This window comes from Oryctolagus cuniculus, chromosome 12, assembly GCF_051225735.1.
Source record: "Oryctolagus cuniculus isolate XC-2025 breed Fujian yellow rabbit chromosome 12, ASM5122573v1, whole genome shotgun sequence".
NCBI lineage: Eukaryota > Metazoa > Chordata > Mammalia > Lagomorpha > Leporidae > Oryctolagus > Oryctolagus cuniculus.
Window position 1 is genome coordinate 73,201,537 of NC_142878.1, and position 26,923 is coordinate 73,228,459.

Below are 26,923 nucleotides of genomic sequence, written 5' to 3' on the forward strand. Positions count from 1 at the left end.
TGCAGCCATTTGGAGTGAACCAGCATATGGATGATCTCAATCTCAATCTCTCTTTCTCTTTCAATCTTAAAAAACAAACAAACAAAAAAACTATTCTCCTCTATAATAGTAAGCAAGACAACTCACCTCTAAAATAAAGAGTGCTGATCTAGATTAGTGTTACATTCCATCACTTTACAAACCAATAAAGCACCACTCTTTCTTCTTTAGGTTAAATAGGTAAAAATACACAGACATTAAGTTCCTCAGTAAATTGAAAACTGAAACACAAAGCCAGGCCAACGAAAATGGTACTTTCTCCTCAACCTCCGCCTGTTCACTCTGCTTGATTCAGTTACCTCAAGCAAAACCTTTTCCAAGCCACTAATAAGCACACAGACAAAAGCTCAACCTGCACTGGCCCCAGCTCAGGGCAGTTTCCAGTGTTTGGGAGGAAGTAACTTGTCACAGAGGTCCAGGACCCCCTCTAGGGTGGGAGCCAGGGGTAGGACTACAAAGTACAGGAAAGGCCAGCTTTGCTCTGGGCAAGACGCTTAGCTGGAGAGAACTGAGGTGAGGGAGCAGCAGCCTGCTGAGGTCTCTTCTTTTATATGCACCGCCTCCTTGGTATGTGTCCATTGTGAACACCAGAGGATTCTTCCCACCCCTTCACTGTTCACAGGGTCCACGAGGAGCACACGAAGTTCTCCTGCCCTGGGATCCTGCTCCCTTCCCCACACTAGGCACAAAGCTAGGTCCAGCATTTTTTCCACTGCATCCACTGATATGGGTCTGATTGATTATTGTAAGTAGTTATCAAATCTTCCAATTACACAAAATGCTCAAGTAAAAGGAGGCAATGCCCTTTATCCGCAACTTAACAATGCCCAGGTGCTACTCTGCTCCTGCTTTATATCTCAGCCACTCTTCTTATCCTAATTCCAAGAAAGCTGGCAGTCAGGAACAAGTCAGAAAAGATTCCGGAGATGAGCCTCAGGCAAGCAATCAATACCAGTACCTTGGCCACGAACTGGGCAGGACATCCACCAAAGGAACGGGTGAAGAGTAGCAGGATAGGGCCTGGGTGTTGTTACCCCAGGAGCTAGATCCCATCTTACTAACAGCCATACCCAAGTGTTCTAGGATTTTACATGTTACAAAAGATGACCATTTGGTAACCAAAGTTTTGAACATGGGCTAAAAATCTGCTCTGATTTAATAGGAATATCTTGGGATATAGTAATCACAACTTATTTAATATTAGCTACTTATTAACATTAGAATCAGCAAGGTATTCATAATTATTGCCAAAGATGAAAGAAAACTGAGGTAACCAGTCTAACAATGCAAACAGTTTAATCTTATTTTTCCAACTGTACGTTTTTATTTCTAGTAGGATATATCTTAATATAAATGAAAAGATAGCTCCCTTCCACCTTCTAGATCAAATAATAGGCTCATTTTATGCTCATTTTTCTGACTAAATCTGTAAAAATCTGAAAGACAAAGATCATTAGCACTAATCTGAGAAAACATGTAAACTTCAAGATTGAAAACCATGATTAACATAAATTGGAAATGGCAATCCTGAGCTTAATATTTTATAGTAAAATCACAATAAACATTTTTTTGATATTTTAAAGCAAGCATAGTTTAGCATACAAAATATGTAATACTAAAGCATTTTTCCCCTAACAGTCTAACACTGAAGAACTCCAAAGAAAATAAATCTAGACAATAATCAAGATTTGGTAGCCATAAGGAAGCTATTTATTCTATGCTACAACTCCAAACTCAAGCAATGTTATATTAGGAATATAACAAGGGAATGGAAGCAATGGAATAATAGCACATGGAAAGACTTGAGTTGGCTTTTTTATTTTCAGACAGGATTCTAGAATTCTGCTTTAGCTAGCAGCAATCATCTCTACCAGTTTCAGCATTTTCTAATATTCGAATTTATATTTGCTTTAGCTATTAAAAATCATTAGTGATTTGACTTCTATTATACCTCCATATAAACTTAGAAAGAGAATGACAGTGATGAATTTTGTGGAGCATTTACGGTACACCTGCTGCTATACAAGTCCTTCACACGCATTCTCATTTCATCCTTGTGACAATCTTACAATGTAGGGTCTATTATTTCTCTCTTCCTACAAATGGAAAGCCAAGCCTTGAAAGATCAGATAACCTAGATCACATCAGAAAATTATGAAATTCAAACCTAAATCTTGATTCCAATCTCATATTCCCAGTCACTAAATGTTTCTCAAGAAAGAGAAACTGAGCAGTGTTATGTGAAATGTTTGCTTGTGTATAAAATCCAATTTTTAACTGCCCTGGGGCAAATATCACAAATACAATTTTGTTTTTATAAATAAAGTTTTATTGAAATACAGACATACCTGTTTATCTCCAACTTGTCTATGGCTGGCCACTTTCCCATTTCAGTGGCAGAACTGACTAAACTGTAATACTCTACAAGGTGCATAAAGCCAAAAATATTTACTACCTGGTCCTTTATAAAAAAGCTTTTCCTTCTGTAGCCCTAGAGAATAAAACTTATCAGGATGATGACTACAGAAAATTTAAAAACTTTGGCAGAACAAGGATATCCTCCAGGGTCCAGCATTGTGGCACAGTGGGGTGAGCTGCTGCTTGAGTCACCACATCACGTATCAGAGTGCCAGATTCAGTCCCAGCTGCTCAGCTTCCTGTTAATGCTCCTGGGAGGCTGCAGATGATGGCTCAAGTGCTTGCGTCCCTTCCACCCACTTGGGAGACCTGGATGAAGTTCCTGGCTCCTAGTTTTGGCCTGGCCCAGTCCTCGCTGGCAGCCATTTGGGGGGTGAACCAGGAGATGGAAGATGTGTATCTGTCTCTCTCTCTCCCACTCCTTCTCTGTCAGTCTACCTTTCAAATATATAAAGTTTTTTAAGTATATCCATTAATGAAAGAAACAATTTTAAAAAAATAGTGCCAAATGAAACATTCTATAAAGTATATAGAAACATTTTTTAAAAGAACACTAAGGATCCCAATCCACCACTGATTAAAGGATACAAATGTTTCATTAAAAATAAATTTTAAGAACCCAATATGTTGGGGTTGGGGCTGTGGTGCAGTGGGTTAGAGCCCCCACCTGCAGTGCCCGCATTCCATATGAGCACTGGTTCAAGTCCCGGCAGCTCCACTTCCAATGCAGCTCTCTGCTAAAGCACCTGGGAAAGCAGCAGAGGATGGCCCAAGTGCTTGGGCCGCTGTACCCACGTGGGAGACTGCAGGAAGCTCCTGGCTCCTGTGGATCAGCTCAGCTCCAGCCATTGCAGCCATTTGGGGAGGGAACCAGAGGATGGAAGATTCTCTCAGTCTCTACCTCTCTCTCTCTAACTCTTTCAAATAAATTAAAAAAAAAAAAAATCTTAAAAAAAAAAAAAAAAAACTCAATGTGGCACACTAAGATAAGCCACTGATTTTGACACCAGCACCTGATATTGGGAGTGTTAATTCAGTTCCTGGCTGTTCCACTTCTGATACAGCAACATGCCTGGGAAGGCAGCAGATGGTCATTTGGGGAGCAAACCAGCAGATAGAACATCTCTCTTGTTCTCTCTACCACCACCACCACCCAATCTTTCAAAATAAATAAAAAAATCTTTTTTTTAAAAAAAAGGATAAAAATGCTTCATTAAAAGTAAGTTTTTTAGGTTTATTTATTTATTTGAAAGGCAGAGCTACAGAGAGTGGGAGAGAGACAGAGATAGATCTTCCAGCCACCGGTTCACTCCCGAAATGGCAGCAACGGTTAGAGCTGGAGCAATCCAAAGCCAGTAGCCAGGAGCTTCTTCCGGGTCTCCATGTGGGTGCAGGGGCGCAAGCACTTGCCTTACACTCCATTGCTTTCCCAGGCACATGAGCAGAGAGCTGGATAGGAATTGGAGCAGCCAGGACTTGAACCGGAGTCCATATGGAATATCTGCACAGCAGGCAGCAGCTCACCTGCCAACTCAGTGCCGGCTTCATCAGTAAAAACAAATTTAAGGGGCTGCTGCTGTGGTACAGTAGACTAACTTGCTGCTTGTGGCAACAGAATCCCATATTGAGTGCTGGTTTGAGTCCCAGCTGCTCCGATTCAGATCCATCTCCCTGCTAATGTGCTTGGGAGGGGAGCAGATGATGACCCAAGTGCTTGGGTCCCTGCCATTTATGGGAGAGACAAAGATAGATCTCCTGACTCCAGGGTGTGGCTTAGCCCAGTCCTGGCTATTGTAGCAATTTAGGGAGTGAACCAGCAGATAGGAGGTCTCTCTCACTCTCCACCCTTCTCCCCCATACTCTGCCTTTCAAATAGATCTTTTAAAAAAGATAAATTTTAAAAATGCTAATGAACATATTCCTCTCTAACCTAAATGGCAAACAAAAATAAAGGTTATTTCCTGAATTCATACTACTAAGTAAACAGAGAAAATGTGTTATTTTATCTAATCACATGTCCTCCCTTCCACATGTACAAGAATAATTTTTTTAGAAGAGACTAATGTTGTTTACTTACTGAAGAAATTTGTGAACTTCCTGAAACATCCAATTCAGTAATGTCACACAATGGAAAAATCATACATAATAGAGGCTGGCGCTGTGGCACAGCAGGTAAAGCCTGTGACACACTGGCATCCCATATGGCCACCAGTCTGTGTCCTAGCTACTCCACTTCCAATCCAGCTCCCTGCTAATGGCCTGGAAAATCAATGGGAGATGGCCCAAGTGGTTGGGTCCCTGCCATCCACATAAAGACCTGGAGGAAGCTCCTGACCCCTGGCTTTGGCCTGGACCAGCCCTGGCCACTGCAACTATCCAGGGAAGTAAACCAGCGATGGAAGATCTCTCTGTCTCTTCCTCTCTCTGTGACTCTTTCAAATAAACAAACAAATCTTTTTAAAAAAATTACACACAGTATTGCAATTTGGTGCTATATTTGTATCTTCTCCTAAAAACAAACATACTTTATTTCTTGTGTTTCTACAATATACACAATGTATAAATTTTCTATAATTTCAATGAATTTTTCCAGAATTATTAGTAACACTCTCCAGTGTTAGTTGGGAAACTCAGTGAAACAGATTTTTAGCACCTTCTTTATTGACAGACACACAGGAAGAATTCAAGTACGTTAGATTCCATACAATGACTTAGCTAGCTTTTAAATTCCTTTAGTTTCTCAATCGCAGCATTATTGTTATTTCTGGACCACATAATTCTTTATTCTGGGATACTGTCCTGAGCACTGCACAATGTTCAACTGGCCTCTGCCACTAAATGACAGTGGAATGCCACTCCTTGTGACAGCCCAAAATGTCTGCAGACAATGACAAATGCCCTCTGGGGTCAAAGTTGCCCCAGTTGAGAACCAGTGCTTCATAAACTCTTTGGATTGATGAACAAGCTGTCATTTAGAAAGAAATATAAAAGTCCACCCCCATGATAACTCTATTTGCTATTTAAGAAAATGAACTCAAATGACTTCATGTATTGCAGCAAAATTACTCAGTTCAGTGGAAACACTGAAGGTAATCCCTTCACCCTGTATCTCCAACTCACTCACCTCTACCATCTCTTACTGCACAAATACCCTACGAATTCTACACAACATTGGCTTAAGGATTTCCAGAGAGAAAGAATATAATTTCCATTCCCCAAAAGCTCTAATTACTAGAAATAAAACAAACACTCCACTTTCGTAAAAGTTCATCTCTTTTGTTCTAGTTCACTCTTATACCTCAATTCATACCTTCCTATTATTTGCAATTATTCTAATTTCTGAAAGACTCTGAGAGAAATCAGGCTGAACTGTGAGGGAAACACCCAATGGTTGCTGAGTAATTACAGGTGCATATTATTTTAAAATATAGTTAATTCAATTAAATAAATTTACATTTAATAAAAATTCAAGTGACTTAAAAATATTTTATTAGATAGTAAAAGCAAAGTACATAGTAAAATTTTTTCACCTTACATGCCTGAAAAAGATAATCTCACATATCAGATATAAACAATAAAATAATACTATTCAATGCAATAAACTATTAATTTGTGAATAAGAACTTCAACACCCTGTATAATACTTTAAAATTTGACAACATAAAACAATCCACACTAAATAATCAAAAGTTATAATTTTATCAAACGTTCTGGTTAAACCATGAATCAGCTTCTTTTTAACTCAGTAATATATTATTTGTGATTATGGCCAAAGATGTACCAGCCTTACATTTAAATAAATTTGGGAAGAACATTTTCTAATTGTCTTTAGTTAGAATTCTATTGCTTTCTAAAACAAACAAAAAAATATCCTTTTTGACAATAACAAGAACTTTTACAAAGAATTACTAAATGAGGGCCTGGTGTTGTAGTGTAGTGGATAAAGCTGCCATTTGCAGCGCCGGCATCCCATATCGACACCAGTTCAAGTCTTGGGTGCTTGACTTCCAATTCAGCTCCCTGCTTATGTGCCTGAGAAAGCAGTGGAAGATGGCCCAAGTCCTTGGGCCTCTGCACCCACGTGGGAGACCTAGAAGAAGCTCCTGGTTCCTGGCTTCAGGCTGGCCCAGCTCCAGCCATTGCAGCCATTTGGGGAGTGAGCCAGCAGCAGATGCAAGATCTCTCTCTGTCTCTCCCTCTCTCTGTCTGTAACTCTGCCTTTCAAATAAATAAGTAAATCTTTAACAAATTACTAAATGTTCATCAAATTTACTATACACACACATACACACACATATATAAATCAGGTGTTATTAATATGCATGAGAATGCTGACTTTTCCAATTCTTATGAAAACTCTAAAATGGAGATATAATTATTCTAAATTCTAATTTGACAGAAACTAAAACTGAAGCTCAAAAAGGAAAGATAATTTGCCTCCAAGTTAGAGGTGGGATGTGAACTCAGTTTTCATTTGATATGTTATTATCAAACTTGGGGGCACAACTTTATTTACAGCTATGTAAGAAAAAATCCTGGGAGGGAGGAGTGAGTGGGGAGGGGAGTTAGACCCTATTAACAGTAAGTATAAATTTAAGTTCCCAAAAGGACAAACAGAAAAACCAGCAGTTATACATCACTTTTTAAAAAATACTTGACTTGGAGGTCAGTGTTGTGGCACAGCTTAAACTATAGCTTGGGGTACTGGCATCCCATATCAGAGTGCTGGCTTCAGTCCCACCTGCTCTGCTTCTGATCTAGCTCCATCCTAATGCATCTAAGAAGGCAGTGGACGAAGGCCCATATACTTGGGCCCCTGCCACCCATGTGAGAGAACAGGAAAGAGCTCTAGACTCCTGGCTTCAATGTGGCCCAAACTGACTGCTGCGGCCAATGAATGAGATTTCTCTCTCTCTGGCTGGCTGTCACTCTGACTTTAAAATAAAAACAAATACCCCACTTAACAAATACTAACCTTGATTACGAGACTATCCCTTCCACCCCAATTTTTAATTTTTGAAAGGAAAAAAACTTTTTTTGTCAGTATATAGTGGTATTTTCCTTTAGAGATTTGTGAGAATGGTGTATGTAAATTTAACAGAAAATAAATGATGGCATGGCAAGAATCAAAGACATTCCAATATTACCAAGATGACACATTTTGTTACAAACAAATTCTCCAATCACTCATTCATTCATTCAATATTTATTTATTGAGGGCTTACTATATGTATAATGCAAAAAAATTAAACAAAATGGTACTCTGCACATTCATTCTGAATCAAAACAACACTGTTAGTAATAAATATAAAAGACAAAAAATAAAGAAAAACAAAATGGATTTATTTTGGATGACTGCGGCCAAACACACCGGGTAAAAGACTCCTTACTTCTATTTCTGCAGATTCCACCCGGTTTTCAATTATTTCGATACATTGTCTTTTAGCTGGTGGTTCTTCACTTATAACAGTTTCTTCAGCAATGTCTGTTGCTGGTACTGTTAATACTAAAATGAAAAAGCAATATACATTACTTCATTATGAAACAGGTGAGATGAGATAGAACTAGTCTTGACATTGTTGATGGTATTCATCTAAATAACTGTATTCCAAACCAGTAACTTCCAAACAGTGACTTGCTTTTTATAAAGAGGTCTCTATTTGTCTTCATTTTTTTGTGCTTTTTACTTAAACCTGCCATTAAAACAGCCACTTATTACAGGTAATATGTATTATAGATAAATACATTCATCCATGTGGCTCAAGAATCAAACCAATATGTAATAATCAAAGTAAATTATTTAAAGATCTTATGCTCATCACTGCTGATAAAATCACTTTCATTAGTTCTTATATTACATTAATTTATATAAAAAACATGAATATATATTCTCATTTTCTCTTGCTTACACAAAAGGTAGCATACACATAATATACCTCTGTACATTCAACATAAATACATTAACTAGATATATTGTTCTGCAGTTGCTTTTTTTTCATTTCATATATTTAAGTGTATCTTACATCAGTATATACAAAGCTGCATAATATTCCCTTGTATAGACATACCATTAACAAAAATGTTCATTAACTTTGTTTTCCTGTTGGATTATTGGATTTTGTTTCAATTTTGACTTTTTTTAAGACTTTTTTTTTTATCTATTTGAAAAGCAGAGTTACAGAGAGAGAAAAAGAAGAGACAGTAGAAAGAGAGAGAGACAGAAACTGATCTTCTATCCACTGGTTTAATCCCCAAATGGCCACAATGGCCATGGCTGGACTAGACCAAAACCAGGAGCCAGAAGTGTTATCTGGGTCTCCCCCATGGCTGTTGGGACCCAAGCACTGGGGTCAGCTTCTGCTGCTTTTGCAGGTGCTTTAGCAAGCAGTTGGATCAGAAGCGGGGCAGCTGGGACTTGAGATGCTGGTGTTGCAGGAGGCAGCTTTTACCTGCTATACCACAACGACAGCTCCATCAATTCTGAGTAACTTTACATAAATGTAAACATATGGAGAGGCCATCTTTGTTTCCAACAGAAACAGGACCACAAAAATTAATGTGCAAGGGGGCAGGCATTTTGCCTAGTGGTTGAGACACTGGGATGGCTACAGCCTATCATGGAGTGCCTAGGTTCAAGTCCTGGCTGTGCTCCTGATTCTAGCTTCTTGCTGATGCTCAGGCAGTTGGGTCCCTGCCACCCACATGGGAGACCTGGATTGAGTTCCTAGCTTTGGCCCAGTCCAGCCCCATTTGTTATAAGCATTTGGGGAGTGAATGAAAAGATAGCTCTCCCATCTTATTTGTCTTTCTGCCCCTCAAATAAATATTTTTAAAGTTTATTTTAATATTCAAGAGGTCCCTCTCATTGCTCTTCTATTCCAGAGTTTTCCTGCTTCTCTCTACCTCCCATATATTTCAGAATCCATTTGGAAATTACAGAGAAGAATTTTGGGGGCCAGCAGTGTGGCACAGAGGGTTAAAACACACTTGTGGGGCCAGCACTGTGGCGCAGTAGGTTGATCCTCCACCTGCAGTACTGGCATCCCATATGGGTGCCGGTTCTAGTCCCGGCTGTTCCTCTTCCAATCCAGCTCTCTCTGCTATGGCCTGGAAAGGCAGTGGAGGATGGCCCAAGTGCTTGGGCCCCTGCACCCAGGTGGGAGACTAGGAAGAAGCTCCTGGATCCTGGCTTCGGATAGGCGCAGCTCCACCGTTGTGGCCATTTGGGGAGTGAACCAACAGAAGGAAGACCTCTCTCTTTGTCTCTTGCTCTCACGGTCTGTAACTCTACCTCTCAAATAAATAAATAAAATCTTTTTAAAAAACCACACACTTCTGATGCCAGCATCCCACACCAGAGCGCTGGTGCAAGTCCTGGCTGCTTTCCTTCCAACCCAGCTAATGCACCTAGGAAAGCAACATAAGATGGCCCAACCATCTGAGCCCCTGCCACCCATGTGGGAGACCCAGGCAGAGCTCCTGGCTTCTTGTTTCGGTCTGTTCTCTGACATTTGGGGAGCGAACCAGTAGATGGACAATCTCTCTGTGTGTCTCTTTCTTCTGTTACTCTTTTAAATAAATAAATCTTAAAAAAAAAAAAAAAGAAAAAAAAAACATGCTTTTTTTCACATGAGCTGAACTGTGCCCTCCCAAATTTAGATTTTGAAGTGCTAAACTCTAGTACTTTGGAATGTGACTGTCTTTGGAGAAAGTGCCTTTAAAGAGGTAATTAAGTTAAAATGTGATTCTATGCGGTGGGCCCTCATCCTGTATGAGATCACAACACAAATAACATACACCATGAGAACACAGCCAGAGGCAGTCATTGGAAAGTTGCCTCTGAAGAAACCAAAGCTATCAATACCTTGAACATGGACTTCCAGCCTCCATCTATATAATGTCTGGTTATGTCTCTCTGATAAAAATATTTTGAAAGTTTTCTTTTTTTTTTTTAATTTATTTGACAGGTAGAGTTATAGACAGTGAGAGAGAGAGAGAGAGACAGACAGACAGACAAAGAGAAAAGTCTTCCTTCCATTGGTTCACTCCCCAAATGTCCGCCATGGCTGGAACTGCACTGATCCGAAGCCAGGAACCAGGTGCTTCCTCCTGGTCTCCCATGCGGGTGCAGGGCCCAAGCACTTGGGCCATCCTCCACTGCCCTCCCAGGCCACAGCCGAGAGCTGGACTGGAAGAGGAACAACTGGGACTAGAACCCGGCACCTATAATGCATGCTGGTGCCGCAGGCGGAGGATTAACCAAGTAAGCCACGGCGCCGGCCCCTTCTTGTTTTCTAAATAATCAAAATTAGTTCTTTAAAGCTTTACAAAAGCACCTGGGTCTGACCAACATCTCTGACCAGCTATCTGCAGAACTCCACAGAACAGGACAGAAAAGACCTTCCAGGTTTCTAAGGTCAAGGGATTCCTCTTCTATGGCTACAGCAACAACTTCATTTGAAACCTGTCTCTTCAGTGCTATACCTCTTCCGTCACTCAAAATCAAACCTGTTTTAAGAGACATGATACCTAGCCCTGGCCTTTATCAACTCCTGTGCTGGCCACAAAGCAGCAGGCTTGACAGTTGTAGTTAGTTTCCTAAAGATTATGTGTGTACCAAGCTTCGCCCCCAGCAGGGATGGCATATAGAGTGGTGCTTGTTCAGGTCTTTCTGTACTTCTCTCCCTGTGTCCCTGCTACTCAGGACACATTCTATCTTAGACCTGCTTGTAGCATTTCCTACTTAGGCTATAGCCCTATCTTTCTGGAAGTGTATACTTATTGGTGGCTTCTTAGGTCTACCCTTTTTTTCTTTTCTTGAAGCATGATTGTGGATTTTCACAAGGGTCCTTTTGTCCACACTGTAACTGTCCTAGATGCCTTTTTGTTTTTTTTAAGATTTATTTACTTGAAAGTCAGAGTTACACAGAGAGAGGCAGAGAGGCAGAGAGAGAGAAAGAGAGAAAGAGAGAAAGAGAGAAAGAGAGAAAGAGAGAGAGAGAGAGAGAGAGAGAGAGAGGTCTTCCATCCGCTGGTTTACTCTCCAATTGGCCACAACAGCTGGAGCTGTGCCAATCTGAAGCCAGGAGACAAGAGCTTCCTCCAGGTCTCCTATAACGGTGCCAGGGGCCCAAGGACTCGTGCCATCTTCTACTGTTTTCCCAGGCCATAGCAGAGGGCTAGATCGGAAGTGGAACAGCAGGGACTTGAACCAGCACAGATATGGGATGCTGGCATTGCAGGCGGTGGCTTTACCCGCTAGGCCACAGTGCTGGCCCCCTAGATGCTTTTAATAGCAGCACTAAAATGTGGAATTTAGAGGTTTATTAAACCCTTTAATTTCACTGAAAATGTAGTTGGTGCTTTTGCAGCCATCTTGTTTTTCTCTGTAGTTTCCAGGAAGGAAAAAATTAGAAAGGGAAAGTTCACAACAAAGTTCTAGAAGCTGCCACCATATTCCTACCACAAATTCCAAGCTCAACTTCTTTTTAAGTAGCTTTTTCTTAAATGGCATTTTGAAAAGTTAATTATGATATTTGAATTATATATAATTATCTAGGAAATTACTGTCCAACACTGATTTTGAATTATTTGTTGCAGTATTTCAGCTCATTTTCCAACCAGAATATTCTGGGGGCAACTTCTCCTTCCAGCTAGTGTATACTCAGAGAAAGAAAGCTACTTTAAATATTAGCCTGTGCAAATAAAAGCAAGCAATGAAGTTGCTGCAAAAGGTTACAAAAACATACTTCAGGGAAAAGATAAAGGCTTTGGAAAACATGTAGCAATTTCCTTTGAACTGAAAATAAACATAAACTTCATGTAAATGTCTACTACTAACCTTGTTGTCCATCAGGCATGGTCACAATGATGGGCTGACCTATCCCACTGGTTGGAATGGAGTGCAAATTCCCAAGCTGAATTCCATCTGTAACTATGGTGATGACTTGCTGACCCCCTGAACTAACTACTTGCTGAATTGCACCATCCACAGATTCTGCAGTAACCACTTCCTCTGTGGCCACTACTGGAGAGAAAAAAAAAAAGAAGGAAAGGAAAAAAACACTAACAATCAGTGAACACTTATAACAGTATAAACAAATTTAATTTTTGCTTTATCTGCTGTTTTTGCTTTCTCTGCTTCTTTCTTACAGAGGAAAATTTTTACATGGCTGTAAACTCAGTTTCTAGTTGTGCTACAGATACCTACGTAAACAGTTGACTTCAAGTCACAATTCGTGACAAATGAGTTCCAATTATCTTGGCATATATAAACAAACAGTATCTTTTCATTTAGTTATATGAAATATAAAATATGTAAGATCTCCTAGGTCATGAGAAAGGTTACATCTGCTTAATAAAATTCCATGATTCAAAGACAATTTTTAATATGGTTATATATTCCATTTACATACAAGTTGTCATACAGAATGAACAGTCTTCCCCTATTGGACTGAGTGAGCAAGGATTGCCATGATAATAAGTAGCAGATCTGGTATGCATGATAGTAAACAACATTACATATTAACATTTACACAAATGAATTCCCAAAAAATGCTCTTAATAATAACTTATGAGAGGCTCAGAGAGGATTCTGACAACTAGAAACAGCACCTCTGTCCTACCTGGGTAAAGAAACCTTAAGTTAATACTATCAAAATGCTTTCCCACAGGCAGGCTTATACCATACTACTGATCCCAAAAGATATGCCCAGGAACATTCAATAGCTTTACTCACATCAGTCAAAAACTGGAAACAACCCAGATATACACTGATAGTACATACACTGTGGTAAAGTCATACGATGAAATACAAGACACAGGAAATACAGTGACTACATGCAAAACATGAATGAATCTAATCAAAACGGTACCCAGAGATGTGAACCAGACATTCCATTCATGAACTCAGCAACATTAACAAACTAGTAATCACTTTGTGATAAATCACTATTTGCTCTATGAACTTTTCTGTAGTCATGTCACACCTCAGTAGAAAAATGTCACAAAAAATAATGATAGTAATGGATCATAATCATGCTCAATTTTTAACAATCTATCTATAATACCTTGTAAAACAATAGCACAGAAAGAGACAAAGGGAAAATCTTGAAAGAATGACATCTAATTAATAATAAAAGAGATGAAAAATTAAGAAATATCATCAATGTAAAACAACAGTTGATTCAAGCAAGGATCACTAATAGATGACAAAAGTACTGTGAAATGTTTTGGGGAAATAGGATATTCATATGTTCTCAAAGTATCCCAATCCTTAGTTCAAAAGGGGAAAATAATACCTGTAAAGACCTGGCCATCATGGCTTTCATCAAGTTGTCATTATCAGAATGGCCTGATACTATGTGCCTCCTGATGTGAGGCCATGGAAAGTTACAAAATACCACCTGTGCTGACCCTGGAAATGTCTGACCTAACTTTATTCAGAAACCAATGAATCCAGAATGTGAGTGTTCCTGCAGAAAACTAGCTTGGACTGCACAAAGATTTCAATTCCATGAAGAGTAATGAAGGCACTGAAATTGTCCCAGGTGGCAGAGAGACTAAAGAGACATAAATAATCAAATACAACATGTGAATTTTGGTTGGATCCTAAATTAAAAATTAACAGCTATTAAGGACATTTTGGGGACAACTGGGAAAATCTGGGTAAGAACCGTATCAGATAACAATACTAAATTAATGTTGATGTTTTTAGGAAATATAGTGGAGCTATGCATGTGTAAATGTCTGTCCTTGTTCTTGGAAGGTATATGCCAAAATATTTACAACTGATGTGTTACAATGTCTGCTACTTTCACATAATTTGACAAAATTAGTGCATGTGCATATACCATACACACACACACACACACACGTGTCAAAGAGAGAACTTCTGGATATGGCAAATGTTAACAGCTAGTGAAACAAAGGAAAGGTATGCAGTTCATTCCTTTTGTGGGTTTAAAAACTATCAATATAAACATTTTGATATAACTAATGCAGAAAATAGAAATGACATAAAAATTGTATCTAACTAACATTTTTTTCCTTTTAACATGTTATTGCAGGCAATACCTTAAAAAATGTAATTAAATAAAATCATTATTGACTGAAATCAAGTTACCATCCAGACACACAACTGCTCTGAAACATGCTGAGTTGCTACAAACTCACAACAGAACATTAAGGATATTAATGATCACAAGATATACTCAAAAACAGAGGCCACAAACAGATGAACTGTTTTTGTAAAAAAGACAAATCCTGGGACCCCAGTTTTTACAATGTACACATGGCAACAGACCTGGCTTCAACCCTGTTGTTCGGTAATCAAGGGTCACAATAAAAACTGCAGAATACCAAAAATACATGAAGAAAAAAACAAAACAAAACCTTGTTTAGAGTTCTCTCATTATTTTTGTTTGCCTTAAACTACAAGGTTTTATCACCAAGCACTTAAGAAAATTTCAGAGAGATAATTACAAAATGAAATTCTGGGCATAAACAGTAATATATTCAATGGAACAACTACTAAGGTTTTGAAACACATTAACTATTGCTTTGATTTTAAAAAATTATTTGAAAAAGGTTCAGTCTGGTTGAATGCTAACTACAAATAGTAAATAAACCATAATCATATGTACGAAATTTCTAAGATCACACACAATCAAGACACAACTCAAGAACTTTCATCTTTGCACTACTTGTAATGACCATCATTAAAATAATAATCAGAGTTCTTGCCTTTAATCTAAAAAGCTTTCTTTTTAAGTACTGCTATGGTAAGGTATTTAAGAAAAAAATTAAAAGTAAACCAATTATGTAAAAATACAAAGTATCCCCTAAAGCCCTAAGAACAACCCAACAGTGAAATGTTGAAATACGTAAGAATAAAAGAGAAAGCCTAAAAACTTTAAAGATGACTGATTTTAAATATATATATATATATATATCCTAAAATGTAAAATTTCCCTGGATAAAAAGTAACTCTAATATCATACATATTCACTGGTCTAATTCAAAAGTCAAGTTGTAATATTTACAGAGTGCCCAGATAATCCACGGCACTTTTGAAGATATCGGAGCTCTCTTGTTCAATGAGAGACTTTCAAATCGCAAGGCCATAAATATGAAGTAAGACAGGGGCAAGGAGCTGACTTTGAAATGTTCTAAAACATTGAGAATTCTATGTAGAAATGCTTAAATAATGTATAAAAACAATATTTATTGAGTAAAAAAAATATTTCAAAGGTATGCCTGCAATTGAACATTAAAAATGAAAGCAAAAAACTTAGGCTCAGTAATTTATCCTTAAAGGCAATTCAGTTTTATTTTTCTATTTTCAGAAGAGATCAAAAAACAATGTTGCAAAAGTTACCTGCTTCAAATTTCACTAATAAAAGAAAAAGAAGGGAACTTGTAACAGCTACCAGATGCTTCACATCTTTGGAAAAACCAATTTCTTAGCAAATAGCAGAAGTTGCCTTAAAGACAAAAGACAAGTGGTCACAGGTATCTATTTTTTTTAAAAGATTTATTTATTTATTTGAAAGGCAGAGTTAAAAGAGAGAAACACACACACAGAGCAAGTGAGCTCTTCTATCACTAGTTCACTCCCCAGATGGCCACAACAGCAGAAGCTGGGCCAATCCCAAGCTAGGAGCTAGAAGTCAGGAGTGAGGAGCTTCTTCCAGGTCTCCAACGAGGATGCAGGGGCCCAAGTACTTGGGCCATCCATCTTCCACTGCTTTTCCAGGCCACAGCAGAGAACTGGCTCACAACTGGAGCAGCCAGGACATGAGCTAGCCAGCACCCTTATGGGATGCCAGAGTCACAGGCAGGGCTTACCTCTATGCCACGATGCCAGCCCCCAAAGTAGTCATTTTCAGTCCTTAATCTTATTTAAACTACCCTGAGTTACTCTCCCACTCACTAGGTTCAGTCACGCTGGCCTCGGGGTCCCCTGAAAACACAAACTGTTTCCTGCTTCATAAGCTTCACGTGTCCCTCTTCCTAAAACGTTTCCCCCAAACTTTTCCCTAATTCCTACTTAACTCTTCAGATTAAATGTCTCAGAGTGGCCTATAAGCTTTGATAGAAAGATAAGAAAGCAAGAGTGCCTCTATTTATTAATAAGTAGGATACTACACAGCAGAGATTTTCCTGAGAAAAAGTGGAACTGTAATCCTCAAAAAAAAAAAAGCTTTCTCTATTCATTGTGGAATGATTTCCAAAATAGGACGGCTTGGAATAAGTTCCTATCTATCTAAATCCTATCACTGTTCAGGGTACAACTCAACACCTACCTGCTACACCCACTCCCACCTCCAACCTCTGAACAACAACACTAATTCAAAGAACATTCTAATTACCAAGCATTGATAACTCACAGCTATATTGCTTATAATATCAAGATAGAAATATCATCTGCTTTTGCAATAAATGTACTAAAATGTACTATATGTCAAAGGTAGGGCTAATGTAATCACAACAGCACTATTTAAAGCCATTAATTCCTAAGTGAAATGGCATGGTACCATGGACTTTCCCAAGTGCCTTCTCTTTATTTAGGGGCCAGGCTGGCCAGTCAGTTTCCATTTGAAATGCAGTCCATCTGCTGTTACTTCTGGCTATTTGGTATCCAGAGAAAGTGCTTAGCGGAAATAATATGAGCAGTAATAATTAATGTACTGATGGTTCTTATACTGTGGTCTACCATCATCTTAAAAGGGCAAGCATGGGGCCAGCACTGTGGCATAGCATGTAAAGCCACACTTGCAGTGCCAGCATCCCATTTGGGCGCCGGTTCAAGTCCTGGCTGCTCCACTTCTGAACCAGCTCTCTGCTATAGACTGGGAAAGCAGCAGAATATGGCCCAAGTCCTTGGGCCCCTGCATCCATGTGGGAGAAGCTACTGGCTCTTGACTTCAGATGGGCACAGCTCCAGCCAATGCAGCCACCTGGGGAGTGAACCAGCGGATGGAAGACCCCTCTCTCTCTCTCTGTCTCTGTCTCTGTCTCTAACTCTGCCTTTCAAATAAAATAATTAAATTTTTTTTAAAGTAGAAAAAGGAATAGCAAACACAGGTGGCCAGCATTGTGGCATAGCAGGTAAAGCTGCTGCCTGTATCCCATATGGCCCCTGGTTCACGTCCCTGCTGCTCCACTTCTGATCCAGCTCCCTGCTAATTGCCTGAGAAAGCAGCAGAAGATGGCCTAAGTGTTTGGGTCCCTGCAACCCACATAAGAGACCTGGATGAAGCCTCTGGCTCTTGGCTTAAGCCTGGGTTATCACTGGCCATTGTAGCCATCTGGGGAATGAACCTACAGATGGAAAACCTGTCTCTCTCTCTCTCTCTCTGACCTTCAAAATAAATAACTAAATCTTAAAAAAAAAAAAAAAAGACACAATGACAAACATACAAATACCTATTCCTGTCACAAACCAAATTATAAATACACCACGAGAGAGCAGCCCACAGGAATACAGTATGTCACAGAGGCGAAAGACAACTTGGGAAACAAACTTTGAACACAAACCTCCTTTCACCACCTAATAGTGAGGTGACCTTGGATAAAATTATTTAACCTCCACAAACCTCAGCTTCACCATGTAAGCTTTATATGTAAAATGGAGGTGGCACTACTATTATCCCCAGATCCCAAGATATACTTAAATATATACATTTCTAAAATTAGATGAGTCTGATGATTGGTGATAAAAGAAAACTGCATAGCCAAGAGGCGCAGAAATAATTTGTGGCAGCTGTATCTTCACCTGAGCTTGTGCAAATTGAGCTGGGGGAAGATAATTCCTTGATTATGCACTTCAGCTGAACTGTTTACACTAGTGATATGTTTACCTGTACTAGTTCTTAGAGTTCTTAAAATATCTTCAAAAAGATTCCATTGTAATGTAGCACTGAAATGAAAAAGTGTTGTGCTCATAGAAGTTATATGCAGTAAAAGTCTACTGAAACTGCTAATTCTCTTGGACTAGGTCATAACATTTTCAAAGAAGTTCAATAAGTTAGTGCAACAAATTCAAACAGTCAGACATCAAAATGAATTCCAGCTGATTTTCAAGAAAAGCTGCTTAACTTTCAGGGACATCAATTTAATCAAAGAAACAGAATCTATAAGTTTAATCAAACAGAAACTACCAAAAAATCCGTTTTCTTTAATATGCCTCTGCAGTTACAAAGGTGAAAAAAAAAAAAAATTACAGGCATGGGTTATAAAAGCAGCATGTCAGTATGAGGATGCACACAATTGCTACCAGGCAAAAGTGATTCAGAAAAATCTTTAGACTCTCAAATACCAAGGCTCAGAATCAAACTTTGAATAAGATGTGAAAGAAGGTGGATAATGGGTAAATGTGTATCATCACTAACTAGTCAGAAAAACAGAAAAAAAAGGAAGGTTTTATACTTCAATAAAAATAATAGATCCAGTTATATGTACCTTGAAGTTCTCTAGTAAGAATCAGATGAGACTGTAAGTGAAACATTTACCACAGTGCCTAGCACACATAGTAAACATTCAATGAATTGTTACTGCCACTATTATTGCTCAAACTTTGAAAAGTCATTAATTTAAAGACTGGATGACAAGTATTCTTTTATAAGCACTGACCTAAATAGACTGGCTTATACAACAGGAGGCTTATACAACAGGATGAAGAATATTTTCTTAGGGTTTTAAAAATTTCATATTTAAAAATACTTTACTTATATAATTATAGTAAGAAGTAGTCTGGTTGGTTAAAAATAAAGGTAAATCTTGTTCCATTAACATGAGGCATCATTATTCAATAACAGGTAAACTTTTTTTTTTTTGACAGGCAGAGTGGACAGTGAGAGAGAGACAGAGAGAAAGGTCTTCCTTTTGCCATTGGTTCACCCTCCAATGGCCGCTGCGGCTGGCGCACCGCACTGATCTGATGGCAGGAGCCAGGTGCTTCTCCTGGTCTCCCATGGGGTGCAGGGCCCAAGCACTTGGGCTATCCTCCACTGCACTCCCTGGCCACAGCAGAGAGCTGGCCTGGAAGAGGGGCAACCGGGACAGAATCCGGCGCCCCGACCGGGACTAGAACCCGGTGTGCCGGCACCGCAGGCGGCGCCGGCCAACAGGTAAACATTTAACTTTGGTTTTCAGCTATTTCTTAGTTCTGTCAGTCATTGAGATTTTATCAGTCTACTAAAACCACCAAAATAAAATTTATGAAAAAGACAGTTCAGTTCACATGTATCTATTTTATTTATATAGATTTTTTAAAAATTTACTTATGTATTTGAGAGGCAGAATTACAGAGAGAAAGACAAGAGACGCAGAGACAGAGAGAGAGTTCTTCCATCTGCTGGTTTACTCCCCAGATGGCCTCAATGGTTGGAGTTGAGCCAATCTGAAGTCAGGAGCTTCGTCCAGGTCTCCCTCGTGAGTGCAGGGGCCCAAGAACTTGGGTCATCTTCCACTGCTTTCCCAGGCCATTAGCAAGGTGCTAGATTGGAAGAGGAACAGCTGGGACACAAACCAGCGCCCACATGGGATGCTGGCACCATAGGAGGAGGCTTAACCTACTATGCAGTGCTGGCTCCTATATAGATTTCTTAAAAATGTTTACTTATTTATTTTGCAGAGGGAGAAGGATTTTCCATTTGCTGGCTCACCCCTCAAATGCCTACTGTAGCCAGGGCTGGGCCAGGCAAAGCCAGGAGCCTAGAACTCCATCTGGGTCTCTCTTGTGGGAAGAAGAGAACCACCATCTGCTGCCTCCCAGAATGCATACTGGCAGGAAACCAGACTGGAAGTAGAGTAGCAAGGACTCAAACCAAGTACTCCAAAGTGGGATGTGGGCAGCCCAAGCAGCAGGCAGTTCAACCTATTATGCCGTAACACCCACCCTGGTAGTTTAAACAAAAAAATCACTAACTGATAAAAAAAAAAAAAGGGCCAAATTGGGTAAACAGACAAATTTGCTTTCAATTTTAATTAGTTGCCAAGATTTAGAATTCTTCTAAAATACAGATTTTTCAGCTTCTCATGAAAAAACAGAATCTGACAATACTAGGCACATGACTAGAATTAGCAAGTGCTGTGTAGCAGATACTCCCACCATACCTCAGCCTCCAGAGATAAGCATAATCTCAACCCTGCCCACTTAGTCTTCTATATTTATATCATCTTCCTAGCCTTTGTAAATATTTGGATATGCAACTTTTAATGTATGTATTTGACTTGCTTTTCTAACCTGGAGTTTCAGAAGAATTGGATAAGGGAGCAGACGCTTCGGCTAAGGCAGCTAATGTAGCTAATACTGATGTAGAGGAGTTTCCAAACTGAACAGCAGACACACCCGTTTCATCTATGAGAAAAGAAAAAACAGACTCGAATTTGTAAGGAGCTTAGTCCACCATATATTTCTGATATTCTATTTTATTTTTCTTAACTCTTAAATGAAGCTTGGATAGCAGTAGCTTATGAAAGGTAATATTACAACACATTTTGCAGTATCACCTTTCTTTAGATTGTTTTGTCTCACAAAAATTTGTTTCTTGCCAATTATACCAAAGAACACTGAAGTGCCTGATGGACTCTTACCCTCATCCGCCAACAGTCCTTTCTGAAAAGGATGAATTCCTACTAAAGAATAAAATCCCAACAGCTAGCCTATATGCATCTCAATACCTGTTGCCTTGGATGAATTTTCTGAAGATACCAGACCTGTTAGGTTCACCACCCCTCCAGGTCCAATGATAAACTGCGGTGTTGCAGCATGTATCGTCACAGTGTCGGGACTCTCTGGGTTTGTGTTGATTTGGTTCTGCATAGCGATCTAGGGGACAAATCACCACAGTGTTTTCAGAATTATAACCAGAACACAGAGCAAAGATACTCAGTGCAGAACAAGCACACATACAAAGGAATACTCTCTAAGAAATATGATATAATACAAATGGAAATATTTATCTGGGTCTACTGACAATGTAGTGGTAAATCATGATTATGAATTTAGAGCCTAAGTTCCTTGATTGGGTAACATTTAAATTAAACCATCCACTACATTCAATAATACACAACACTACATTTATAACCCCTGGCCTTTGCAATTAACGATTCCCCTTCTTCAATCCCAAACCCTAAACTGCACTCCTAGGAGTAAAAGAATGAGGAGAGAGAAGGTAGAATCACTTTTACGAACATAACACATCTTTTAAGTAACTCAGCAGAGTCAGATGGTCTTAGAGAAGAAGAGTTCTACTGAGAAGAGGCACAAGAAGATGGGCAAGAAGCAGCAATAAGTAGGGAAGATAATTTACATCAGTATTATCCAGTTGAAGAAGAGTAATGTTAGTTATTACAATACCTGCTCAAAACCCAGAAATAGCTATGTTCACAAACAGGTATTTTTGAGAATGATGAAAAAAATAAAAGAAACAAATTAGAATGATAAAAAGATGCATCACTCATTCAAGAGACAAAATTACGGTTGCTTGAAAATTTTTGTTTTTTTTTTTTTAAGAGATTTATTTATTTGAGAGGCAGAGTTACAAAGTAATTAATAGATGTTGAAAAGCATTATGTATCCAAATATGCAAAAAAATTAATAGAATCAAATGTCTAAGAAGGGCAATTCAAGAACTCAAAACACAAAGTAATTAGCTTAGCTAATTTAATATTACATGAGAAGACTGTTATTATAATCAGGCAAACGAACAGTGATGAATAAGGAGGAGTAGAGAGAAAAAGCCTGTCCAAGATAACTATGTCCAGAATGAAAAGCTATAAGCTAAATAGTAGAAACCATCTATAAGACAAAGATCCATCTACCTATAAAGCTTCCTTTTATTTTCTTAAATTAAAAGCCAAAAGTTACCTGTAATATCTCCGCTAAATCTTCATTTCCATTGTCTATTGAAATATCAAATGCAGTTTTACAAAATTTACTTTGTGTGTGTACATCAGCACCATATTTGATTAAAAGTTCCACCACCTCTTGATGATTGTGTTCGGTGGCCCAATGTAGAGCTGTCATCTTTAACATGTCCTTTGCATTGACATCAGCACCATGCTATAAAAATACATTTCAAAATAAGAGACTGATAAAATGTAAAGAATTTCTCACAAGACTAGTCACTATGCTTTGAAGCAAGAACTAACATCATCAGTTTTTTCTGTGTTAGATACATGTCCCAACAATCACTATTCACCTGTCAGTCATTTTTCTATCATGTTGAATTTCCCAACTCTTTTCCTCTAACTTCTTAGGAAGGCAGCAATCATTTTCTCAGTCACCCAGCTATGGGTACAAAGGGCTAGAATGGCATAAGAAGTGAAGGAAAATGATAAACACAAATACACGTAGCTTTCAAAACCAGTGCAATGTAAAGAATTAAAAGTGAGTTATCTGGAGCAGGTGCTGTAGCACAGTGCTTAAGCTGCAGCCTACAGCACCGGCATCCCATAGGGGCACCAGTTCAAGGCCTGGCCTCTCCATTTCTGATCCAGCTCCCTGCTAATGCATCTGAGAAAACAGCCAAAGATGGCCCAAGTCCTTGGGCCTCTGCGCCAACATGGGACACCTGGAAGAAGCTTTGGGTCCCTGGCTTTGGCCTGGCACAGATCTCTCTCTGTCTCTCCTCTCTCTCTGTAACTCTACCTTTCATATAAATAAATAAATCTTAAAAAAAAAAAAAAGAAAGAAAGAAAAAGTGAGTTATCTAGAGGCACACTGTCAAATAAGATAGCCTTGAGACACACAGCTATTCAGAATAGACATGTGTTGCATGTATGAATATGCACTGGAATTCAAAGACTTAACAACAAAAAAATACAATACAGAATAGCTCATTAGTAATTTTACATTTAGGTCATTGAAATAATATTAAATAAAAAATATTAAATTTTTTCACCTAGCTAATACAATATCTACAATTATAAAATTGTAGATATTTATATCTTACATTATATTTCTTTTATATAGACTGATTCAGAGGCTGGGATAAAAACTTTCAAGAATAATGTCTATAAAGCCTATCAGTATTTTCAGAATTTTATAAATCATTCTTTAGCATTTAGATAACGAAAGAAAAATCTCCATTTATATTACTTCTTAGTTTGTCTGTTAATCATCCAAGTCTAATGTTCCCTTGCATGAGCATTTATATTAAGACAAAGTTATTGTCCTTCACAAGGTAGACCAAGATCTAAGAAATCAATTGTTTGACTAAGAATACATACATGTAAAGGAACTTTTTCTTTCCTCACGAAAGAGAACTTTAAAATGATTTTCATTTGACAGGCTTATACACACCACAGAAAATGAGATACCACAGTTAAAACACCAAGTAAGCATTCAATAAAACTAGCTCCCCCTTTCCATCTTAAAAAACCATGAGGTCTTTGAGAGGGGCTTACTTTCAAAAGTTAAGGGCAAAAAGAAAACACATACCTTAAGCAAAACCTCTACTATGCTGGCATGGCCCTCAGAAGCTGCCATGTGTAATGGTGTCCGGTCCACTTTTGTTCTGGCATCCCGACTCACCCCAGCACGGAGCAGAACCTCTGTGGTGGAATAATGCCCATACTGCGCTGCCAGGTGAAGCGGAGAAGTTCCAAGCTGTGCCGCAAGAAAAAAATCCACATCCAAAGTTCTTCAGAAGACATTTCTACTACTATGTTCTAGTTCATATTTTCTGTTTATGTAGTAAACAGATTATATTATTTGCTTATGTAGTAACTCAAAACTCAGAAGAAATGACTTGATTATGCCTGTCACATGCTCTTCATACAGATCTTCAAGAATTCCATTATACTCTTAGGTTAAAGAAAAGCCAGTATTTCCTTTAATTTCAACTTTCTTTTTTTTAACCAGATAAGCAGCCTAAACAAAATTAATTTCAATGGGAATTAGAGACAATTAAGATTTTTTTTAAAGATTGATTTATTTATTTGAAAGACAGAGTTACAGAGAGACAGAGAGAGAGGGAGAGACGGAGACAGAGATGGAGACAGAGAGGGAGAGGGAGAGGTCTTCCAGCCACTGGTTCACTTCCCAAGCAGCCACAATGGCTGGAGCTGGACCAATTGAAGCCAGGAGACAAGATCCTCCTCCGGGTCTCCCATGTGGGTGCAGGGGCCCAAGCAGTTAGGCCATCCTCTACTGCTTTCCCAGGCCTTAGAAGAGAGCTGGATCGAAAGTGGAGCAGCCAGGACTCAAACTGGCGCCCATATGGGATGCCGGCACTGCAGGCAGCAGTCTTACCCACTATGCCATAGCACCAGTCCCAACAATTAAGATTTGAGGAAGCCGGCGCCGCGGCTCACTAGGCTAATCCTCCGCCTAGCGGCGCCGGCACACCGGGTTCTAGTCCCGGTTGGGGTGCCGGATTCTGTCCCGGTTGCCCCTCTTCCAGGCCAGCTCTCTGCTGTGGCCCGGGAGTGCAGTGGAGGATGGCCCAAGCGCTTGGGCCCTGCACCCCATGGGAGACCAGGAAAAGCACCTGGCTCCTGGCTCCTGGCTCCTGCCTCCTGCCATCGGATCAGCGTGGTGCGCCGGCCGCGGCGGCCATTGGAGGGTGAACCAACGGCAAAAGGAAGACCTTTCTCTCTGTCTCTCTCTCTCACTGTCCACTCTGTCAAAAAAAAAAAAAAAAAAAAAAAAAAAAGATTTGAGGAATTTTTCTCAGTATTAGATTTTTTATTTTTCATAATAACCACACACCAACCTGCTAAACTAACTTCAGCTAAAATATTGATAACAAACAAGAATAGAAGTACAACCAAAGCTGTTTTCTAGGACTTAAAAATTAATTAAGGGGCTGGCGCCCTGGGGCAGTAGGTTAATCCTCCGCCTGCAGTGCCGGCATCCAATATGGGTGCTGGTTCAAGTCCTGGCTGCTCCTCTTCCAGTCCAGCTCTCTGTGGCCTGGGAAGGCATAGAAGATGGCCCAACCCCTTGGGCCCCTGCACCCACGTGGGAGCCCGGGAAGAAGCACCTGGCTCCTGGCTTTAGATTGGCACAGCTCCAGCCATTGCAGTCATTTGGAGAGTGAACTTGGGGATTGAACCAACAGATGGAAGATCTTTCTCTCTGACTCCTTCTCTCTCACTGTCTGTAACTCTACCTCTCAAATAAATAAATGAAATCTTTAAAAAAATTAATTAAGGCCGGCGCCACGGCTAACTTGGCTAATCCTGCCTCACCAGCACCCCAGGTTCTAGTCCCAGTCCGGGCACCGGATTCTGTCTCAGTTGCTCCTCCTCCAGTCCAGCTCTCTGCTGTGGCCCTGGAAGGCAGTGGAGGATGGCCCAGGTCCTTGGGCCCTGCACCCCCATGGGAGACCAGGAAGAAGCACCTGGCTCCTGGCTTTAGATCGGCGCAGCGCGCCGGCCTTAGCAGCCATTTTGGGGGTGAACCAACAGAAAAAGGAAGACCTTTCTCTCTGTCTCTCTCTCTCTCACTGTCTAACTCTGCCTGTCAAAATAAAATTAATTAAAACACTTCAGTGATCTTTTTAAAGGGAGTTCAGGATGGACATTTGGTCTCAGCCAATTCTTAATCGTTGTGGGTATTTGGGGAAGGGAACCTGTAGATGGGAGATCTCTCTTGCCTCTCTGCCTCCTGAATGGAAATAAACAGCTTCATCAATATTTTTAAAAATAGGAGTTCTTATCATTGTTTTTCAGAAGAAAGATCTGAAGTGTATCTGACAAAGGTGAGTAAAGACAAAACCAAACTAAAATCAGTTACACTGAAATTAGTTCCATGTATTTTAGCCATTAAATCAACACACACCAATATAAAGAGAAAGTACTAAAACGTGAGTGAAGGGAAAATCTTATCAGAAGTACAATTTCTTTTTTTTTTCTTTTTTCTTTCTTTCTTTATTTATTGTTTTGACAGGCAGAGTGGACAGTGAGAGAGAGAGAGAGAGAGAGAAAGGTCTTCCTTTGCTGTTGGTTCACCTTCCAATGGCCGCTGTGGCCGGTGCACCGCGCTGATCCGAAGGCAGGAGCCAGGTGCTTCTTCCTAGTCTCCCATGGGGTGCAGGGACCCAAGCACCTGGGCCATCCTCCACTGCCTTCCTGGGCCACAGCAGAGAGCTGGACAGGAAGAGGAGCAACTGGGACAGAACCAGCACCCTGACCGGGACTAGAACCTGGTGTGCTGGCACCGCAGGTGGAGGATTAGCCTATTGAGCTGCGGCGCCAGCCCAGAAGTACAATTTCAAACAGGTGAAATACAGGATTAAGTTATTCATATGCATTTGGAGGCACAGAAAATCCCTACAATTCTCATTATCAAATCACTTATGTTCCAGAGAACTAAGATATTTCACTACAACATAAAATTTGCAAAGACTGTCCCTGTAATAACAGAAACTGACTTTTTAAAAGACCACTTATTTAATTATCTATCTATCTATTAGAAAGGCAAAGTGACAGAGGGAGAGAGAGAGAGAAA

At 39.6% G+C, this 26,923-nt stretch overlaps 1 protein-coding gene across 47 annotated transcripts in view; it reads right to left on the reverse strand.

Annotated features, from left to right (window-relative positions):
* GABPB1 (GA binding protein transcription factor subunit beta 1) overlaps nt 1–26,923 on the reverse strand; it is an 81,137-nt gene that overhangs the window by 2,719 nt on the left and 51,495 nt on the right. For 11 of the 47 annotated variants that reach the window (XM_002717803.6, XM_089310312.1, XM_051822008.3 and 8 more), the window contains 6 exons: nt 23,909–24,076; nt 22,334–22,528; nt 21,145–21,292; nt 20,708–20,821; nt 12,299–12,484; nt 7,848–7,963 (listed from right to left, as the gene is read on the reverse strand). In XM_002717803.6, the coding sequence (XP_002717849.1) occupies nt 7,848–7,963; nt 12,299–12,484; nt 20,708–20,821; nt 21,145–21,292; nt 22,334–22,528; nt 23,909–24,076 (927 nt within the window). Of the gene's footprint in view, nt 1–7,828; nt 7,964–12,298; nt 12,485–19,692; nt 19,958–20,707; nt 20,822–21,144; nt 21,293–22,333; nt 22,529–23,908; nt 24,077–26,923 lie in introns of those variants that run through there. The other 36 variants (XM_070054183.2, XM_089310314.1, XM_070054179.2 and 33 more) reach the window with 13 other exon arrangements.